Below are 17,498 nucleotides of genomic sequence, written 5' to 3'. Positions count from 1 at the left end.
ATTCAGCAAGGTGGCAATTGCAGGAGTGAACTCCAGGACAGAAGGATCGTGGTGGCTCACACTGCAGACTAGTGTTTTCAGAAAGCAGACCATGGATGTGTAGCAAGAAATGTTCATGCAATAAGAATTTTTACATTCACCATTTAAAGGACTTTAATAAAGTCATCGGTGCTTTCGACCTTCGACCTGAAAGGAATATAAATTGCAGGGCCAGGGAGATGACTGAGTGGATAAAGTACATTGCACAAAAGGCTGACAACTGGAGTTCCATGTAAATGCAAGATATAATGCCAGTCATCTCCAGGGCAGAGGTGAGGAGTTCCCAGTGTGAATGGGCTAACTATGCTACTGAAATCAGGAAGCTCTGGGTTCAGTGAGTGACCCTGCCTCAAAAGAACCAATATGGAGAACAAACAGCAGACAGAGGGAGACATTGACATCTGACTTCCATGTGCACACCACACACACACACCACCACCACCACACACACACACACACACACACACACACACACACATACCACACCACATCCGAGACACCCCCCACCCCCCACACTTTACATGGAAACATGATAACATACATGCATGAGAACTACATACACACACAAAGAAATATGAATGTCTTAGTGACAGTATAAGTGAAAAGAATTATTAAAATGACTACTGATGCCCCCCCCCCTTTTTTTTACTTAGAATGTTGTTGTTCTTTTTTTTTTTTTTTTTTTTTTTTTCTTCTCACTGTTTACTTAGTTGGAGACCTGCAACACTCAAGTTTTTTGAACCGTCAAAGTGGGATTAATGCCAGTTTAGACTAAGCTTCTGGGAGTTTTAAACAGTGTTTGGAAGCGTGTCCTTAGACAGAATCTGTAACCCATCTCCCTTTTGAGACAGTGACATATGCAGTCCTTCTACCAAAAAAATGACCTCATTTGTTAACAGTTGATTATTCAGGAGTCTGGAAATGACAGTGTGCGATTTTACCACCAAGTGTGAAATTAACTACAGACCTCAGCCGCCGGTAACCTTTACCTTCACCTTCCTGGTGATCAAACAGAAAAGAAGACTTTTTTTTTTTTTTTTTTTTTTTGTTTTTGAAGTTGCTGTCTGGATTTTTAAATGTCATAATCATTTTTCACAAGGTGAATGGAGTACACAGCTTTTCAAGTAAGCTTTCCCCCCAAACATTTCAAATAAGACAGAGAAGGGTCTATAATCACCACTATCCAAACCCATGATATGGGTAAAAATAAACTAACAAAGGCCAACTTGGGGAAATGACTCTTTGGAAACAAAAGGAAAGACTTAGAAAGGACACAGAGCTAACCCTAGAGGTGAATAATGTGAGAAGTGGGGTTAATGAATAAGAAAAGTCTGAAGATTCAAAAGGGAAAATGGCTTCAGAAAGTGAAATGCAGCTGTGTGCCGGCTGCCATCAGGGCTGTCAAGTGTCTCTCTCACAGAAAGAATTTTCTCTCTAGTTCAAAGTTACCGAATGCCAGGGCAGTTCATTATCTGAAACCTGACAAGTGGCATACTGATCAGGAAGACAACATCAGCTCTTAGACACTCTGTTGCATGGAAGAGACACACAGTTTCAAAAATCCACATTATTTCAGAGCTGAAATGGTTCTGTCCCCAGCCTGTTAATGCCTGCTTGCTGTGAGGTCAGAATTTAAAAAAAAAAAAAAAATTACCAGAGCATTGTCTAATTAGCATGCCCTGGTCCCAACATTAGTTACCAAGGCCTTCTCCAAACATCATCTTTTTGAGGCTCAAACATCTGGCACTGGCTTTAAGGACTGCAGGCAGACAGCTTACAGCTGGGGAGTGTCAGCTAAGCAGCCAAAAGCAGAGAGCTGAGGGAGGCAGCCAAGGATCAGGGCTTTCTCAGGGTGCTTCTGACTAGCAGAGGGATCTGCCTTTTGATTTATTGGTTGCTGCTTGGAAAGGGAAGAGTTTGACTTTGGAGACTGAACCCCAGGTAAGAAAGTTGGGGTCACTAGTGAGAACACCCTGAAAAAGAATATTCTTTGCCTTCGTGATTTGACTTTCTTGCAGGAGCTTTGTGTTACAATGACCCTTCATGGTGTTTAAACTTTGGTCTCAGAAGACATCGGATGCAGGCCAGGTTTTAGCATTTCTGATATAACGGCAGCTCAGTGAAATAAAATCTTTCCATTGCTCATTAGCCTGTTGAGACTGGACTTCCAACTGCCAGGTTCTTCTAATCCAGTGGTTCTCAACCTTCTAACGCCATGACCCTTTAATACAGCTCCTCACATTGTGGTGACCCCTAACTATAAAGTTATTTTCATTACTGTATCATAACTGTACTTCAGCTACTGTGATGAATTGTAATGAATATCTGCTTTCTGATGGTCTTAGGTGACCCCTGTGAAAGGACTGTTAGACCCCTGAGAAGGGGTCACAACCCACAGGTTGAGAACCATTGTTCTAAGCCCTACAATGCATAAGTAAGCTACTTCCTCTCATAGTAGACTGAACAGAGTGCACTGGGCTACAAGGCTAACCAGCAGCCTTTGCAAAGAGCAAACACATAAACTGTTTCTCATCATAGCCACAAATGTCAAATTTCCATTTACGTCTTTTCCACAGTAAAATAGGAAATATTCTAAGAAACAGTTGTCTTCACTTATTTTGTAAGCAATAAAAACAGTTAACTATAACAGAACACCTGCATTGTGTCTGCTCACGGAGCAAGTGTTTTATCCCGAGTTCTGGCAGCAATGGCTTCCCCAATTGGCAACAGGCTTCTCTCATAATATTCTCTGCATGCTGTTTCTTCTCTTCCGAGCCCTGACTTTGGCATCCAGTGTTCACAAAAGCTGCATTTTTTACTTGTGGCAAAGGGATAAAGACCCCCTTTCCAATACAGATCAGTTGTGGCATCGAGAATTGGAGATATGGACAACTCAAAACCATGGCAAAATTCAAATGTAAGTGAAAATAAGAGAGGCATGGTAGTGTGTACCTTTAATTCCAGGGTTTGGGAGATAGAGAAGGGCAGATCTTTATGAGTTTAAGGCCAGCCTGGTCTATATAGCAAGCTCCAAAGTCAGCCAAAGACTACATAGCAAGACCCTGTCTTAACAAACCAGTGAACAGATACAACAAAAAGTGGGTAGAGTTCAGTGTGTCATCTCAAGTAACAAGAAGAGGGGGTTTAGGGTCTAGGAAGAGGAAGTGCAGATACACAGATGCTTGCAGCCTGCCAAGGCCAGGCAAAGCATCCGGGGAAATCTCAGAGAACAGAGGACATGAGGCAGAGACGGCATAAAAAGCAATCATTCAAGAACTCTAATGTATCTGATGCTGAGAGACCTCCGACAGAATGTCAATGAATACCTCTCACTTCCTTGGAAGGGCCAGAGGATTGAGAGAGGGGTTAAGGAATACCATCTTCTAAGCAGGGCATGGCCATGACAACCGTGAACCCACAGCAGCCATGCATACTGGTACTGGGCCCATAGAAGTGGGGTCCTCCTAACAGTCGGCCATGTCATGGGAAGGGACTCATTGGGCCCTTCCACATACTGCTGATCTTTAGACAACAGATTCTGAGAGAAGGGGAAGGTGAGTACCCACTGCTGAGACCAGTGATGCTCTGACAGCTCCAAACTCAGGACCACAGATGGCCCTGATTAAATTCTGGGCACTAAACAACATATAAACTAGTAGTTGGAGGAGAGAAATTTCCAAGGGGGAGGGACTTCTGGGAGGGGCAGGAGAGAAATGGGACAGACTGGAGGAAGAGGAAGCTAAATACATAATGTACACATGAAAAAAACTGTAAATGAACAAAACTGACCACTCCTACTAATAAAATAAACACTAGGCCCTATTGTTTTATTGCACAGCTACTGGGAAGCAGAGGCAGAGAATCAGGTGAAGGTGCATCACCTGATCGCTCTAAAGGCTCTTCCGAGAGGCAGGCCGCAGTACATTCAAATGAAAGACACCTGCGCACCATGGAGGAGTCAAAGGCCTCTTCCAGGTTGATGAAGCACATGGCAAATGAAGTTTGAGTCCCCACAAAGTGTATCCCAGTGGCATGTGAGGGGGCTGAGACTTCCAAGTTTCCACAGGGACCCTGAGTAATCTGCCTCTCCCTGGGCTGGGGAATCACAGTGTACTCAGGGAGTGATGCTGCTCCTCCCGGCAGATAACACATTAGTAGTTTCCTATTCAGCTCAGCTGTATTTGCACAGACCTCATGCAAAACCTGTTGTGATCCAGAACTACAGTCAAGAGAACTTAGCAGAACCTAATGTAGTCTTTGATGGGCAGAAAACTGGGCCAGTAGTAGAGCTGTAACCCTAGTCACCTGCTGGCATAGCTGCAATCTGATGCCTGAATAAAATGAGGCTCCCTTGTGGTTTTGATGCCTGCTCAAAGCTTTGAAGCTGTGTCAAGACCACAGGACAAAGGCAGCACTGTTTATGCAAATCCAGAAACCTCAAAGCCATTAAAAGTAACTTCAGCAGCAATTCAATACCCAGAGATGATCAGAGATCCTGCATCAGTATGAAACAGAAAACTCCAAAGCAGAGCTGGGCGATTTACCAAATCTCACAGTGGGAAGGGACCCTGGGCTAGCCAGAGCCTGGCTCGGTGTGTGTAAAAGCCTTGCTACACACAGTTCCCCTAGCCAAGGGGCAGCCATCTGTGCCAAGGAAGTAAGTCCTGACCTAAAGCTGCTTCTACACCTGGTGCACAGAACTCTTCATAAGAAATTGCCAAATGTGCCTCTGCGAGGCTGGTTGTCATGTTGCCACATTCCTCTACAGGTCAGTCATCTCCAGCACATTCCATCCAAAAGGAGGCAACAGCTGTTAGAGAAGAGTCTCTGGAGCAGTAGACAAAGGGGCGGAAGACCATGTGATCCTAACAAAATTCTACGTTTTGAAGCCACTCTCAAAAGATTTAAAGTTTGACTAGAGGTCCCTGAAGAATCACTTCTGCATTTATGATTTGTGAAAGTTCTTGAGTATAGTCATTCTCATCAAGGGGGAATACTGTCTGATTTTAAGGACATCTGGCTCAGAGGTTTTCAATCTTAACTGCACACTGAGATCTCCTGGGAGGTTTACAAAATATGTCAGCTGTCCCTGGCTCTATTCCATCAGCCCTGTCCTGGGTCTTTCCTTAAGACTCCATCCAATGATTCTGATAATTAGCACCATTTGAGAACCACAATTCCAGGACATCTCTTATTCTACTGGACAGGAACCTGAGACCCACGGGGAACAAATTGCTTATGCAAAGTGATCCACACAGCAATGCATCTCACTCCTTCCACAGGACAGCAAAATTAACCAACTGAATGCCTACTTCAGGGGAAGCGGGGAGTGGGTGGAGCTGCTTTGGGGGCAGGGAACCATGCACTTAGTTTCACTTCATCCCTCAATGGCACATATTCAGTATAGAAAGAGCTCACATTCTTGAAAAGAAAAGAAAAAGATAAAAAATACAAATAAATGTAGACACTTAGGAATCTTTTACTGTTTTTTTGAAAGAATAAAAGAAAATTGGGAGTGAAATAGTAGACTAACAGCCAAGTCATTATTGTCCCCCACAGGAAGCTGTATGCTTGCAACTATAAGAATGCCACTATATTAACTCCTTACACTATGTATCTGTGACAAACCCAGAGCAATCCTTTGTATAGAAACAAGAAAGAACAATAAGATTTTTTAAGGAGTGTACGTTAAGTTCCTTATGAATGATGAGGTCCCAGGCTTGGGAACTTTGTAATATCATATACTTACAGTTGAATTGCCAGCTATTAAAAACAGTCCAATGTTATTAGTCACAGATAAGAGGAGAAGTTTTCAGTGGCATGAAAAAATCAATATAAGAATATTAAGCTGGTCATGGTGGCTTATTTCGGTAATCCTGGCACTGTGGAAGCTGAGGTGGGAAGATTGCCACGAGTTCAAGGCCAGCATGTGCCTACACAGTTACAGGATGGCACAGGCTATGTATGTGCATGGCTTTGTCTTTCTAAAAGGCGTGTTTTCACAGATGGAGGGGTAGGAGGGTGTTCAGCGGGTAAGAGAGCTTTCTGCACAAGCATGGGGACTTGAGTTCGATCCCAGCACCCACACAAAATCATAGTGTAGCATTGTAAACTCCATTGCTAAGGGATGGAGACAGGCAGATCCCTGGGACTAACTGGCCTTCAGTCTAAGCTCCAGGGACAGAGATCCTGTCTCAAAGGAGTAAGGAAGAGAAAAATGTAGCCGAACACAAAAAACTACATGTGCTAGTACACACACACACACACACACACACACACACACACACACAGAGAGAGAGAGAGAGAGAGAGAGAGAGAGAGAGAGATGGGAAGAAGGAAGATGATGATGATGAGAAGGAGGAGAAGAAATAGTTAAATACAAGCAACAGGGAACCAAGATCAAGGAAAATGGGAATGGATTTAGCTCAGGTAAATACTTTTTAGTTGGAGGCAATCACAAATTTCATTTCCTTCCATTTTAAAGAAGTTCATCAATAAATATCTTTCTTCTATAAAACTAAATGTTTAATGAATTTATTATGTAGAGTAAGCTGAGAAGGGGGGACTTGAGGAAGTGCCTTTTTATACTGAGCCCCAATGTAAGGAACTACATGTAGAGGGTCAACCATTTGTAGCTCTGTCTTTAAACAATACGTATTTGAAAAAACAAAGCAGCCCTGGTAGAGAAAGAATGCATATTTGTTGTCATATTCTGGTCTACAATAATCTCTAATGGTCTTTGTATTTGTATAGTGCCATTGAATGTCTTCCTTTTATTCATCTCTGATTTTATTTACTAGAATCTGTAGAATGTATAGACTATATTACTGTAGTTAAGGGTTTGTCAGTTGCATTGGTAGAATAGCTTTTTTTTTTATTATCTTTCAGATATTTTTAACCTTCCATTTATTCCTACTCTGGTTTTCATTATTTCTTTCCTTGTATGAACTTGGGGGCAAGTTTTCTTTTGTCTCCTAGTTCCTTGATATTTATCACCATTAAGCCATTGGTGTGATCTTGCTAAAGTGGAAACTGAACAATGGGAATTAGTGTGTTTAGTAAAGTTTGAAATATGGGAAGACTGAGAAAAGCTAGAGAGGAGGGTGATAATTTTCTAAAATATTTGCAATGCTAGCTGTTTCAAGCCTTCATGTTAGCTCCACAAAATCCACCTAAACAAGACACAGTCTGGCTGCCTGGGCACTCACCACTCAACCTGCGTTTGCAGAGGGAGAGCAATCAAGCCAGAGCTGCATACAAGCTGGCTGTTCAATGGTGCAGTGATGACATGAAAAATCCTGATCCCACTTGGCATCAGTTTCCTACTGTTTTGGCGGGTCTACACCATAATCACTCTGGTGTGTGCCACTTGGCCAAGATTACGAGGCTGGCTGGCCACCAAGAAACTAAAAAGCCTTCTATTAGCCCAGCAAGGCACTCTGTGTTGGGAATGCCAGGACCCCAAATGTCTACAAACACATTTTTCACAGTTATCCCAGGAATTTCATTTGCACTGTTAAGTGTCTACAAAATTATTCAGTTCTTAAAACCTTAAAAAGGAGGAATTTCTAACTGAAACTTTCAGTGAGAATATCAATCATTGCACATCTTAGATTCCTCTGGTTCATGTCACATCTGTCACCTATGAGAGCAAGAAGCTTGCAATTGCCCTCTACCCTCCCTCTCCAAAACATGGACAGTCACTCTCAAAAGAAAGTCTGGGGAAAGCCTTATACTATCATAAGAATCCTATTGTCAGTGGGATGTTGGTGGTGCATGCCTTTAATTCCAGAACCCAGGAGGCAGAGGCAGGTGAATCTCTGTGAGTATGAGACCAGCCTGGTCATAGGGTGAGTTATAGGACAGCTAGGGCTACACAGAGTCACCCTGTCTTGAAACAACAACAACAACAACAACAACAACAACAAAAAACAAAACAAAACAAAAAAAACCACAAAAAACAAATTAAGAGAAGAAAACCAACCAACCAGACAACAAAAATTCTATTGACTAAAATGCATGCACTGTAGTTTAAGTCGTCGTCGTCGTCATCATCATCATCATCATTTGGCAGCTAATAGCTAAATTGGTGAGATCTCAATTTAAGAAGCCTTTCTCCAGCCTGGTATACACCTCTCAGATGACTTTAAAGTAACTGAACCTGGAAGAAAATGAACTATTCTAACACAGCCAACGTGCCATTGAACCCAGATACTCATAAAAATCCGTTAACAGAAGCTTTTCTGCAGGCTTGATTTTCTGCCTCATTTGGAGAGCTGAGAGTCTAGTGATGGGAGATGTCATTCTGTATATGTTTCTCATACTGGTTAATAAATAAAGCACTGTTGGCCAATAGGAAAGGAAGATAGGAGGGACTAGGAGACAAGGAGGAAGAGGAAGTAGGAAGGAGTCAAGATGGAGGGTCTGGAGAGAGCAGTATGCAGCAGCCAGCTCCGGTAAGAAGAACACGTGGACATACATAGAAATGGGTTAATAATTAAGACAGAGCTAGCCGATAAGAAACAAGTAACCAGGCCAACAACATTGTATCAAATATAGAGTCTCTATGTGATATTTGGGGCTGGTGCATCGGCGCGGGACAAGACCAGGCGGCGGTGGGAGGAAAAACCCATATTCCTTACAGTCTAGGGTCATATTCCTTACGATTTTCTTGCTTCTGATGCATGTTTTCTAAAGGTATCTCCAAACAGGAACTGAGAACACTGGAGGGAGAGAGTTTTTCTTGTGTTATGTTTATGGAATAACAAAATCTCAATGAGGCAAGAGATAGACACCAGCTTGTTGAATTTGCCAAACAGCTAAAATAATAATAATAATAACAATTATATTTTCAATGAAATGAACTTGTTACAAAGCCCTGAGTTTAGCTTTAGCAGACCTTCAGGACATTGCTATTCAAAGTTCAAATCTGAAAAGAAAAAAAAAATCTTGACACATATGGTATTCCTGGAGAAGAGAAGTACTTTCTGGCCAGATCTAAAGTTTAATTCATGTGAGAGACTTGGTTAATGCCACCAACAACAAATGCAGTTTTTACGGGGCAGCACGTTCCGCTAAATTAACTGTAGCCATTCTGTGTAAATTCTGCCTGGATTTTCAATTACTACCTATAACAAGGTTTTTATTTTTTGTCATTATGAATATTAACACAGTTTTCCTACTAGAGGAATGGAGAGCAGAAGGAAAAGTAATATGATCCTGATTTATTTACCACCAGCTCAAGCCTTCTAGTTCTCAGTAGTTACTACTTGGGCCCTAGCCTGAGAGGGAGTACCCAAATACCAACAGAGGCCAGGTACATCAAATCAAAGAGACAGCAGAACCTTATTGAAAACTCATACAATGTGGGACTAATGGGGACTTGGCTGCCTGGACAAAGGTCATGGAACAGAGTCTAGTCAGCCCTAGTAACATTGTGGAGAAATGCAGACCTGGCAAGGTCAAATATTCATTACACAGGCATATGCACTTGTGAAACATTATAAACTCAGACATTTATGATGTATAGAATTTGGAGATGCATTTTCAATTCATGTGCAATTATAAAAAATTACAAAAGTACTTTTTAAAGATTAAGAGTGCTGGGGAGGCAGCTCAGTGGTTAAGAGCACTGGTTGCTCTTTCTTAGGCTTATGTTTGAGTCCAAGCACCCACATGGTAACTCACAACCATATGTAACTCCAGTTCCAGGGGGACTCAATGCCTTCTTCTGACCTCGGGGGACACCAGGCACACATGTGGTACACAGACATACATGCAGGCAAAATGCTCACACACATAAAATAGTAAAAATTTTAAATATTTAAAAATGGTGACTGGGGCAGACCTTCTGGAGGACAGAGTCAGATGAGAATGCAGGGCTGATGGGACCCCATAGAGTAACTCCATGAAACACTGGTTATGAAGAGGGTTTGATCATGGGCACTGGAAAGCAATGTGGTGCCTTGTCAGTGTTTAAAGGCCTTGATACAGAAAAAAACGTGTTTAAAAGCATCATTGTTATGCAGGATACAGGCAGCATCTATATTTGGGCCAAAATATGCACATATATTGACAGTTTTTAGGCAACTGTGCAAAACATTCTCATTGTTCTCCTCTGGCAGGTGGTGTAAAGTAGAAGAGAGATTTACATTCCATCGAATTCCTACACACACAGTGATTGTTTTAGTATGGGAATCTTGCATTTTAACTTATAAAAGATAAAGTGTTAGAGAAATTTTGTATTGCATTATTATGAAGTAAATATATGAGAGTTCTAAGGAATTCAGCCTTTAAAAATATTTTTATTTTAAATTATGTGTATATGTGTATGTGGATGGGGTTGTACACAAGTAAAAACCATGAGAACAAACCCTGTCAGAGATCAGAGAGGGTTACGGATCCCCTGGAGCTGAAGTTACAGGTGGTTCTGAACCTCCCAAACCGAGAGCTGGGGGAACTAAACTTGGATCCTCCGCAAAAGTAGTATTTGTTCTTAAGCAATGAACCATCGCTCCAGCCCCAGATATAATTTCTGATCATTAAGTTTTGATATGTTAACATAAATGCAATTAAATTAACAAGCCTCTTCTTTGAGAGTAAAAATGCCAAAGCCATACATTTTGTAGCTCTTGATGAATTATAGCTATGGTTTAAATACACAAAGTGAAATCTCTTCATAAGCTGGTAACTGGAGTACAGTCTACTACAAATACAATATAGACTAACGGCTTTCTCAGCTTTACTGTACAATGTTACATATTGTGAAGAAATGTGTAGAAACAACCTTTACAATCCCCTACTATCATCCCTGTGAAAGTTCCATAATGGCCCCACTATACTACTCTGTGGAGTGGAGACAGTGCCACATAGTGAAATGACACATGTGTGCATTTAAGTGTTGGGAGAGGGACCACAGCACAACCGACAGCATTCCTGCTTACAGAGCTTTCATTGTTCATATCTACAGCCACAGGAGACAGCCAAGCAGGAGGACTGTGAGAAGCACAGCCTATGACCTGAGTGGCAAGGGAATGCAGAGGCAGAATCACTCGGATAAAGACCTGAAGACATATTTGTAAAACCAACCTCTTCTTAGGATAGCTGGCATGATTCACAAACCAGGAGAGGCGTGCTCTAACATAAACAACATTGCAACAGGCTCTCAGGATTTAAAAGCTGAAATTGATTACCATGTTATTCACTATATAACTTACTGGGGGAAATGCCTTATCTGCCCTGTGCTTTGGAGTTCAATGCATGCAATTCAATATGATAGGATGGGAACAATTTAGGGACCCTATCTATTGCTGCAGACAGTTTGTCATCATTGGGGCAATGAGATTGGTGACATGCATTTGTTATTTCAGTCAGTATTCAAAGGAGTGCAGGGTTCAAAAACCAATCATATTTTAAAATTGGAGCTTGACAGGTTTCACCAAACATTGCAAAGAAAATTGAGTTTATGGGACAAGCAAATCTAAGACCACCCACCGAGGAAGCTGAAAATGGACTGTTTTAGCAATAGGGACCCAAATGTAGCCAACAGATGTATACAAAATTCTGATTATTGCCAATAGTCATACTTGGGAGATTTCTTTTGGTTGCAGGCAGTGACTTGCATACATTTGCACAACGTGCCTTTTAGTGTTATTTTGTTCCTGTGGAATCTTCTAAAGTAGAGCTGAGCTCAGTAACTAGTCCATGCCTGAGCTAAGTGATGAAATGATCAGGACAGCGGAAGAGAACCACGGAGCCCCTGGTTCATTCAAGCAGAAGATACAATTCTCATTGGAAGAAAACATCTCCCCAAGCTGGGTCAGCTGACAGAAGCAGTAAAGCAGCACTGACTGATCCTTTTGCTCTTAAGCAGACTGCGTTCACTTTGTGAGCACATCCATCAATCGCCTGGCTCACATTCTGACCATGTACCAGCCCTGAGACCTTAAGCAAGGCTTTACCATTCTCTGTGCCTGTTTCCTCCTATATGAAGTGAGGAAGTGAAATATGCCCATGATGACACAGAAGACTTAAGCCCCAGTCTAATTCTAATTTATAAAACCCTTAACCCCATCCCAAACTATCATGTTGGAAAAAATAAGAAAAAAAGAAGAGACAGGTGGAGAAAACAAAATACTATCAGGAAGGAGACTCAAAGAACCATGTATTTTCAAAGTAAGCTAAAACTTGTCTTTGAAGGGATAACAGTGCATGCCAAAGAAACTATGACACATCTCCACCCTGGGTGCTAAAAACTATCACTGAGAGCAGTTTAGGATGTTTTACAAACACTTACATTAGTAAGTCTAGTTGACTGTGTCTGCCAAAATGCTCTTGCTTGGCCATTAAAAATATGAAATCCACATAATCTCCAAACAGTGCAGAGATAAAGTAGAGAGCAAAATATTGGCACTAGTTCCTCAGAACAAGCAGAAGCTTATCACTGCACATTTATGTCCACACAACCTCTCACTCTACTTAAAACTGTAAAATGGTTCTCAGTTTAGTACACTACTTTGTACCACTCCACCAGATGAAATGCCCAAATTGTTCCACAATCACACAGCAGTTATTGCCTTGTGACTGTCTCCCCACAAGCATCATAGGAACTCCAAATGATAAACTTAAGGTCTATTTTTAGATCAAGTATTTCTTCTTTTGGGTCAAATGTGCCCATTTCGGTTTTTGCTACTGGTACATGGGCCTTACTTACCCACACAGCTCTGGAAAGTGGAAGGACATCAGGCTTCCCCTCTATAGCTATGGCCACTTGTTTGTGGCACCACTGAATTAAAGAGAAGGCACCAAAACACACTGCCTCCTGTCACAGAGTCTCACATTGTAATGCAATTTTAGTTCATATAAAATTCCTGCCTTGATTCTTATCCCAGGTTGCAATGATTAACAACAGTTTGTTGAGTTTTGATATCACACAAGAGAATGAAAAAGTTTCTCTTTTGCTGCTGTGAAGTATCTCTGAAATAAAACCTTCCTAGTGTTCAATCAACCCCCCCCCAAGCCCCACATTTTGATGCTCATCAAAATAAATGCATTTTCCAAAAAGTAGGAGTTCTTCCACTAGTTTGTTGGTACCCATCTCACCTGTATGTGCAGTGCAGCTCAAGTCTAGAAAGCTGTGTAAAATCACACAGCAAGGAAGTCTGCATGAGGTCCATGGGCCAGACTCTCAATGACACTGTGAAATGTCTTGACCTTCAATGATCTAAAAAGGAATCTTATCCCATGTTCTTCCAGCCCTCAGCAGAAGATGAAGGGAAAGAGTGAGTCTGCATGGAGTGAGATACTGAAATGTGTTTCAGTGAAAGTTAGCATCCCAGACGCTTCTCAATGATGCTTGCTGAATGTTCTCAATAGTGCACCGCCTAGCCTTGCAGAGTAGACATCCTGTTTGGCATCTCTGATGCTGAGTAGTTCTTGGGTTTATGATTCAATCATGAAGGAAGCAACTGGTAGGAGCTCCTTGTGGCTACAACATCCCACCGAAACAGTCTAGGTTATAACCTAGCACCTTCCCAGACAAGTACCCTTCTAGTGCCAAAACCTGGCATTTCCAGAGAGATGTTGTAGAAGAATATGCATCTGGAGGCCAGCAGTTGTTACACTGGTCACCTGCATAATTCGTCTGAATGGAAGATCCGGTCAATGCTCCTAGCTTCTGGAAGCTCCTCCTTCTGGAAGACTTCCTCTCCAGGAGAATTCCTCTTGGTATTCCTATTTATTCTTCTATACTCAGTTCTGTCTCACTATCAACTTCCCTAAAAGCCTTCAAGGCCACACATGCACTCCAATATGACCTAGAAATTCTTTCACGGCCCCTAATATCTAAGTACCATTCCAATTATGTTACTGTCCTTTCAAAAACTTGTGTTTGGGGAGCCAAAGAGTGGAGCCACATTTTGTTTAATTTAAAATACTTAAGAATTTGAGGAGAGTACTTTAAAATTGACTTTTAAAACAGATTTATTTTTCATTCATTTGCACATGTCTCTGTGTATATAAGCCCACATGTATGTGGGTATCTGCTGGTGCCAGGAGTTTCTGGTGGTTGCCAATAGTCTGACATGGTGCTGGGAACTGAACTAGTCCTTTCAAGAGCAGCAAATGCTCTTAACCACTGAGCCGTATCTCTGGTTCCCTAAGAACTAGCATTTCCATTGTCATTTAAGGCATTACACAGGGATTTTAAGATAGAACCTAGCTTCTTAAGACAAGAGTCTCCAGAGCCTAATGCAAAGGTTGCCTATATCCTCACCCAACTTTTACAATCTTCCTCAGTCTTCTCATGCTGGCTGGGGTGGTTTGAAAGCAAATGGCCTCCAAAGGGAGGGGCACTGTTAGGAGGTGCTGCCTTGTTGAAGTAGGGGTGGTATTGTTGGAAGAAGTGTGTCACTATGGAGGTGGGCTTTAAGGTCTTATATATACTCAAGATATTGTCCCATGTCTCAGATCACTTCCTGTTGCCTGCAAGAAGTAGAACTCTCAGCTCTTTCTCCAGTATCATGTCTGCCTGCATGCTGCCATGTCCCAACATGCTAATAATGGATAATAATGCTAATAATGGATAATAATGTTGTTGACTCACCCCAATTAAATATTTTTCTTTATAAGGAGTTGCCATGATCATGGGTCTCTTCACAGCAATAGGAACCCTAACTAAGACACTGGCCATAAAGAATGACTTGGAACGTAAGTGAAGATAAGGGAAAAGAGTCCACAAAGGTCTGTGCAGATCAAAACACCACTGATCTAAGTAAAACATCAGTATTCATGTAATCTGGAACACTCATGGAAGTTAGGATAGACATCAGTTTTCTCGTTGATTACAGTTATGTCATAAAATCAAAAGATCTAGGGAGGATTGTTTTCATTTATCCCAACTCCTGCATAGTTATTAAAGTCAGCATCTATGGATTCTATAGCGTGTGGTCCAATCACATATCAAGTTATTGAGAAACAACTCAGATATCCTAATTTGTAATTTATAGATGGCTGCAAATCTTGCTTATATCATGTTCCTAATCTTCCTACCTTTTAAAGAGCTGTCACGCCTGTAGACAAACTCATGGGTCAAATTTGTGCTTTACATTTTGTGGTGGCCATTGTCCTTTGCCAGATGGATTAGATTTGGATCTAGAATCACCATGGAAAGACACTTCTGGGTATGTCTATGAAGGAAGCATGAAGACCTACCCCAACTAAAAGTGGTATTGTCCCATGGCTGGGCGCCCTGAACAGAGTAAAAAGGAGACAACAACATCCATCTCTCTGTGTTCTGACTGTGGTACAATAGGGCCTCAAGCTCCTGCAGTCATGTCTTCCTCCTCCACTGAACCACACCCTCAAACTGTGAGCCTTCCATTGCTTTTGTCAACAGGCCATTTGTTAGTTCTGTAGCTTTAAGTGAGTCTCAGTACTTGCTTCTCTGCTTCCTAACTTCTTCTGGTAAATACGTAAAGGTTTTGAAAAATTAAATAGTGCATAAAAAAACACATGTAGAAGATTTCTTTTGCGAACGAAGCAGGAAAAGATTTGAGATTTGAAAAATTGTTCTGGCATTCCAGTGGTTAACACACACACACACACACACACACACACAGAGAGAGAGAGAGAGAGAGAGAGAGAGAGAGAGAGAGAGAGAGAGAGAGAGAGAGAGGCTGGCCAACGTTCCCACACAACACGTTCTTCTTCGTGGAAGCAGTCACGTATGGCACGGTGTGAAGCGAAGCAGTGTGCCCACAGTGCTGTACTGTGCCCCTTGTTTTCACACCTCAGTACTCTCCCACCAGGTACTGTTAACATGCCAATTCCTTCCTCCTCTCCCTGCCCATCTCTGCTTTAAGATCTGTCTTGTCTGGGGACAGTTCCCTTCAAAACCGTTCCAGGGTGACCTGAGATGTTATTCTCAAGGATGAGAGGCTTGTCTGCCAATCTGATGGCTAGTCTTCCCTCGCAAATGTTTATTTCTGCAAACCATCGAGAGGTCTTCTGGCCAACTCTACCATTAATGCTTGGATATAAAGGTGTGGAACCCTGACTGAGGTCTAGAGGAGAGGGGGGGGGCAGACTTCCATTGATTCCACAACAAATACAAAGGGACCAAAACTAACAAAACTCAGCTGTCCATCCTCCCCAAAGTGGTTCCATCACACCCCAGAAGAAACCCCAGAGTACCTCACAGCAATGTGTATCTGCAGCGGGAAAGTGTCCCAGGAGGCTGAACAGGCAGGAATCTTCTGGAGCTTCCAAGCAGCCCACAGTGTGGTATGATTGGAAAGACTCCAAACAAAGCAATATATTCTCCATGCCTGGGTTTCAGATACCCCAGGGGAAAACCAGGAACCAAGTTAAACAGGGAGCAAGAGCTTAGCACCTGCAAGTCAGAGAGCCTCATTCTCCACCTCTCTAGCCTCTGCAAACCCCTTTGCCAGCCCAAGTTAAGTTCTGTGTATTCATCTGGAGGCAATACTCTCTCCCTTCCCTTCCTGCCCCAGGGACACAGAACAAACCCGAGAACTGAAAGGGAGGGCTTGAAAGTCTTCCTAAGGAGGTCCCTTATCACCGGTGAGGCAGAAGAGGGGGATGAGGAAAGTTATTTCCTTATCTCACCCTCATCTCCCTCCCGGTCCCACCACCCGCCCAGTCCAGGACCCACGGGGGCAGCAAGGGCGTGAGCGTGCCCGGCTGCCCTGGTCCTCCGCGGTGGCCCGGGACCCCTACCCGCTCACCAGATGGCCATCCTGCTCTTGGGATAGTCTAGCCGCTCCAGGCAGCCGAGGAAGTGAGGCAGCGTGTGCGCGGCGTTGCGGGCGAGGACAGCCACGAGCACCGTGGGGCTCTGTAGGGACGACTCGGGGAACGCCACCGTTTCCTCTCCATCCTCATCCGCATCGGGCTCAGCAGCGAAGCGCGCCCGGCAGCCGCGGCGGAGCAGGGCGGAGGACAGCAGCAGCAACAGCGCGCAGGCGACTGTGGCGCGTCGTGCAGCCATGTTCCGCGTTGGGCTGGAAGCGGCGATGCTGCCGGTGGCGCCGGGGATGCGGCTGCCCCGGGGACGGCGGGAGCGCGCACGGGCACCGACTTCTGTAGCTCCCGGGTCCCGCCGTCACCCAGTCCCGGCCCGAGGTCCCCACACACCGACTCTCCACCGCTCGTACTGGCGCTGCGCTGCGCTCCGCCCCGCGGACGGACAGGTCGCTGCTGTGAGAATGTTCGTGCACTGAAACTTTCCCTAGTCCGAGCTGTGCTTGTACAGCTGAGGTCTGTGGCTTCCTCCAGAACAGCGAGGTGTGGCCCTGTCTGCCAATGGGCGTGTGTGTGTGTGTGTGTGTGTGTGTGTGTGTGTGTGTGTGTGTGTGTGTGTGTGTGTGTGTGTTTACATAACGGTACAACCCCAAGAAAATGTGTGTGTGTGTGTGTGTGTGTTTACATAACGGTACAAC

The 17,498-nt window shown here is 43.3% G+C and overlaps 1 protein-coding gene across 1 annotated transcript in view; it reads right to left on the bottom strand.

Moving 5' to 3' along the window:
• The window catches only part of Colgalt2 (collagen beta(1-O)galactosyltransferase 2), a 103,826-nt gene extending 86,752 nt beyond the window's left edge, over positions 1 to 17,074 (bottom strand). The window contains exon 1 of the mRNA XM_051185988.1: positions 16,785 to 17,074. Within this exon, the coding sequence (XP_051041945.1) occupies positions 16,785 to 17,047 (263 nt within the window). The 5' untranslated portion in view covers positions 17,048 to 17,074. The remainder of the gene's footprint in view (positions 1 to 16,784) is intronic.
• Between the last annotated feature and the right edge of the window lie 424 nt (positions 17,075 to 17,498).

The sequence above is a fragment of the Phodopus roborovskii genome, unplaced genomic scaffold (assembly GCF_943737965.1).
Source record: "Phodopus roborovskii unplaced genomic scaffold, PHOROB, whole genome shotgun sequence".
NCBI lineage: Eukaryota > Metazoa > Chordata > Mammalia > Rodentia > Cricetidae > Phodopus > Phodopus roborovskii.
The sequence above is the reverse complement of the archived record's forward strand: the minus strand, read 5'-3'. Positions and strand labels throughout refer to the sequence as shown.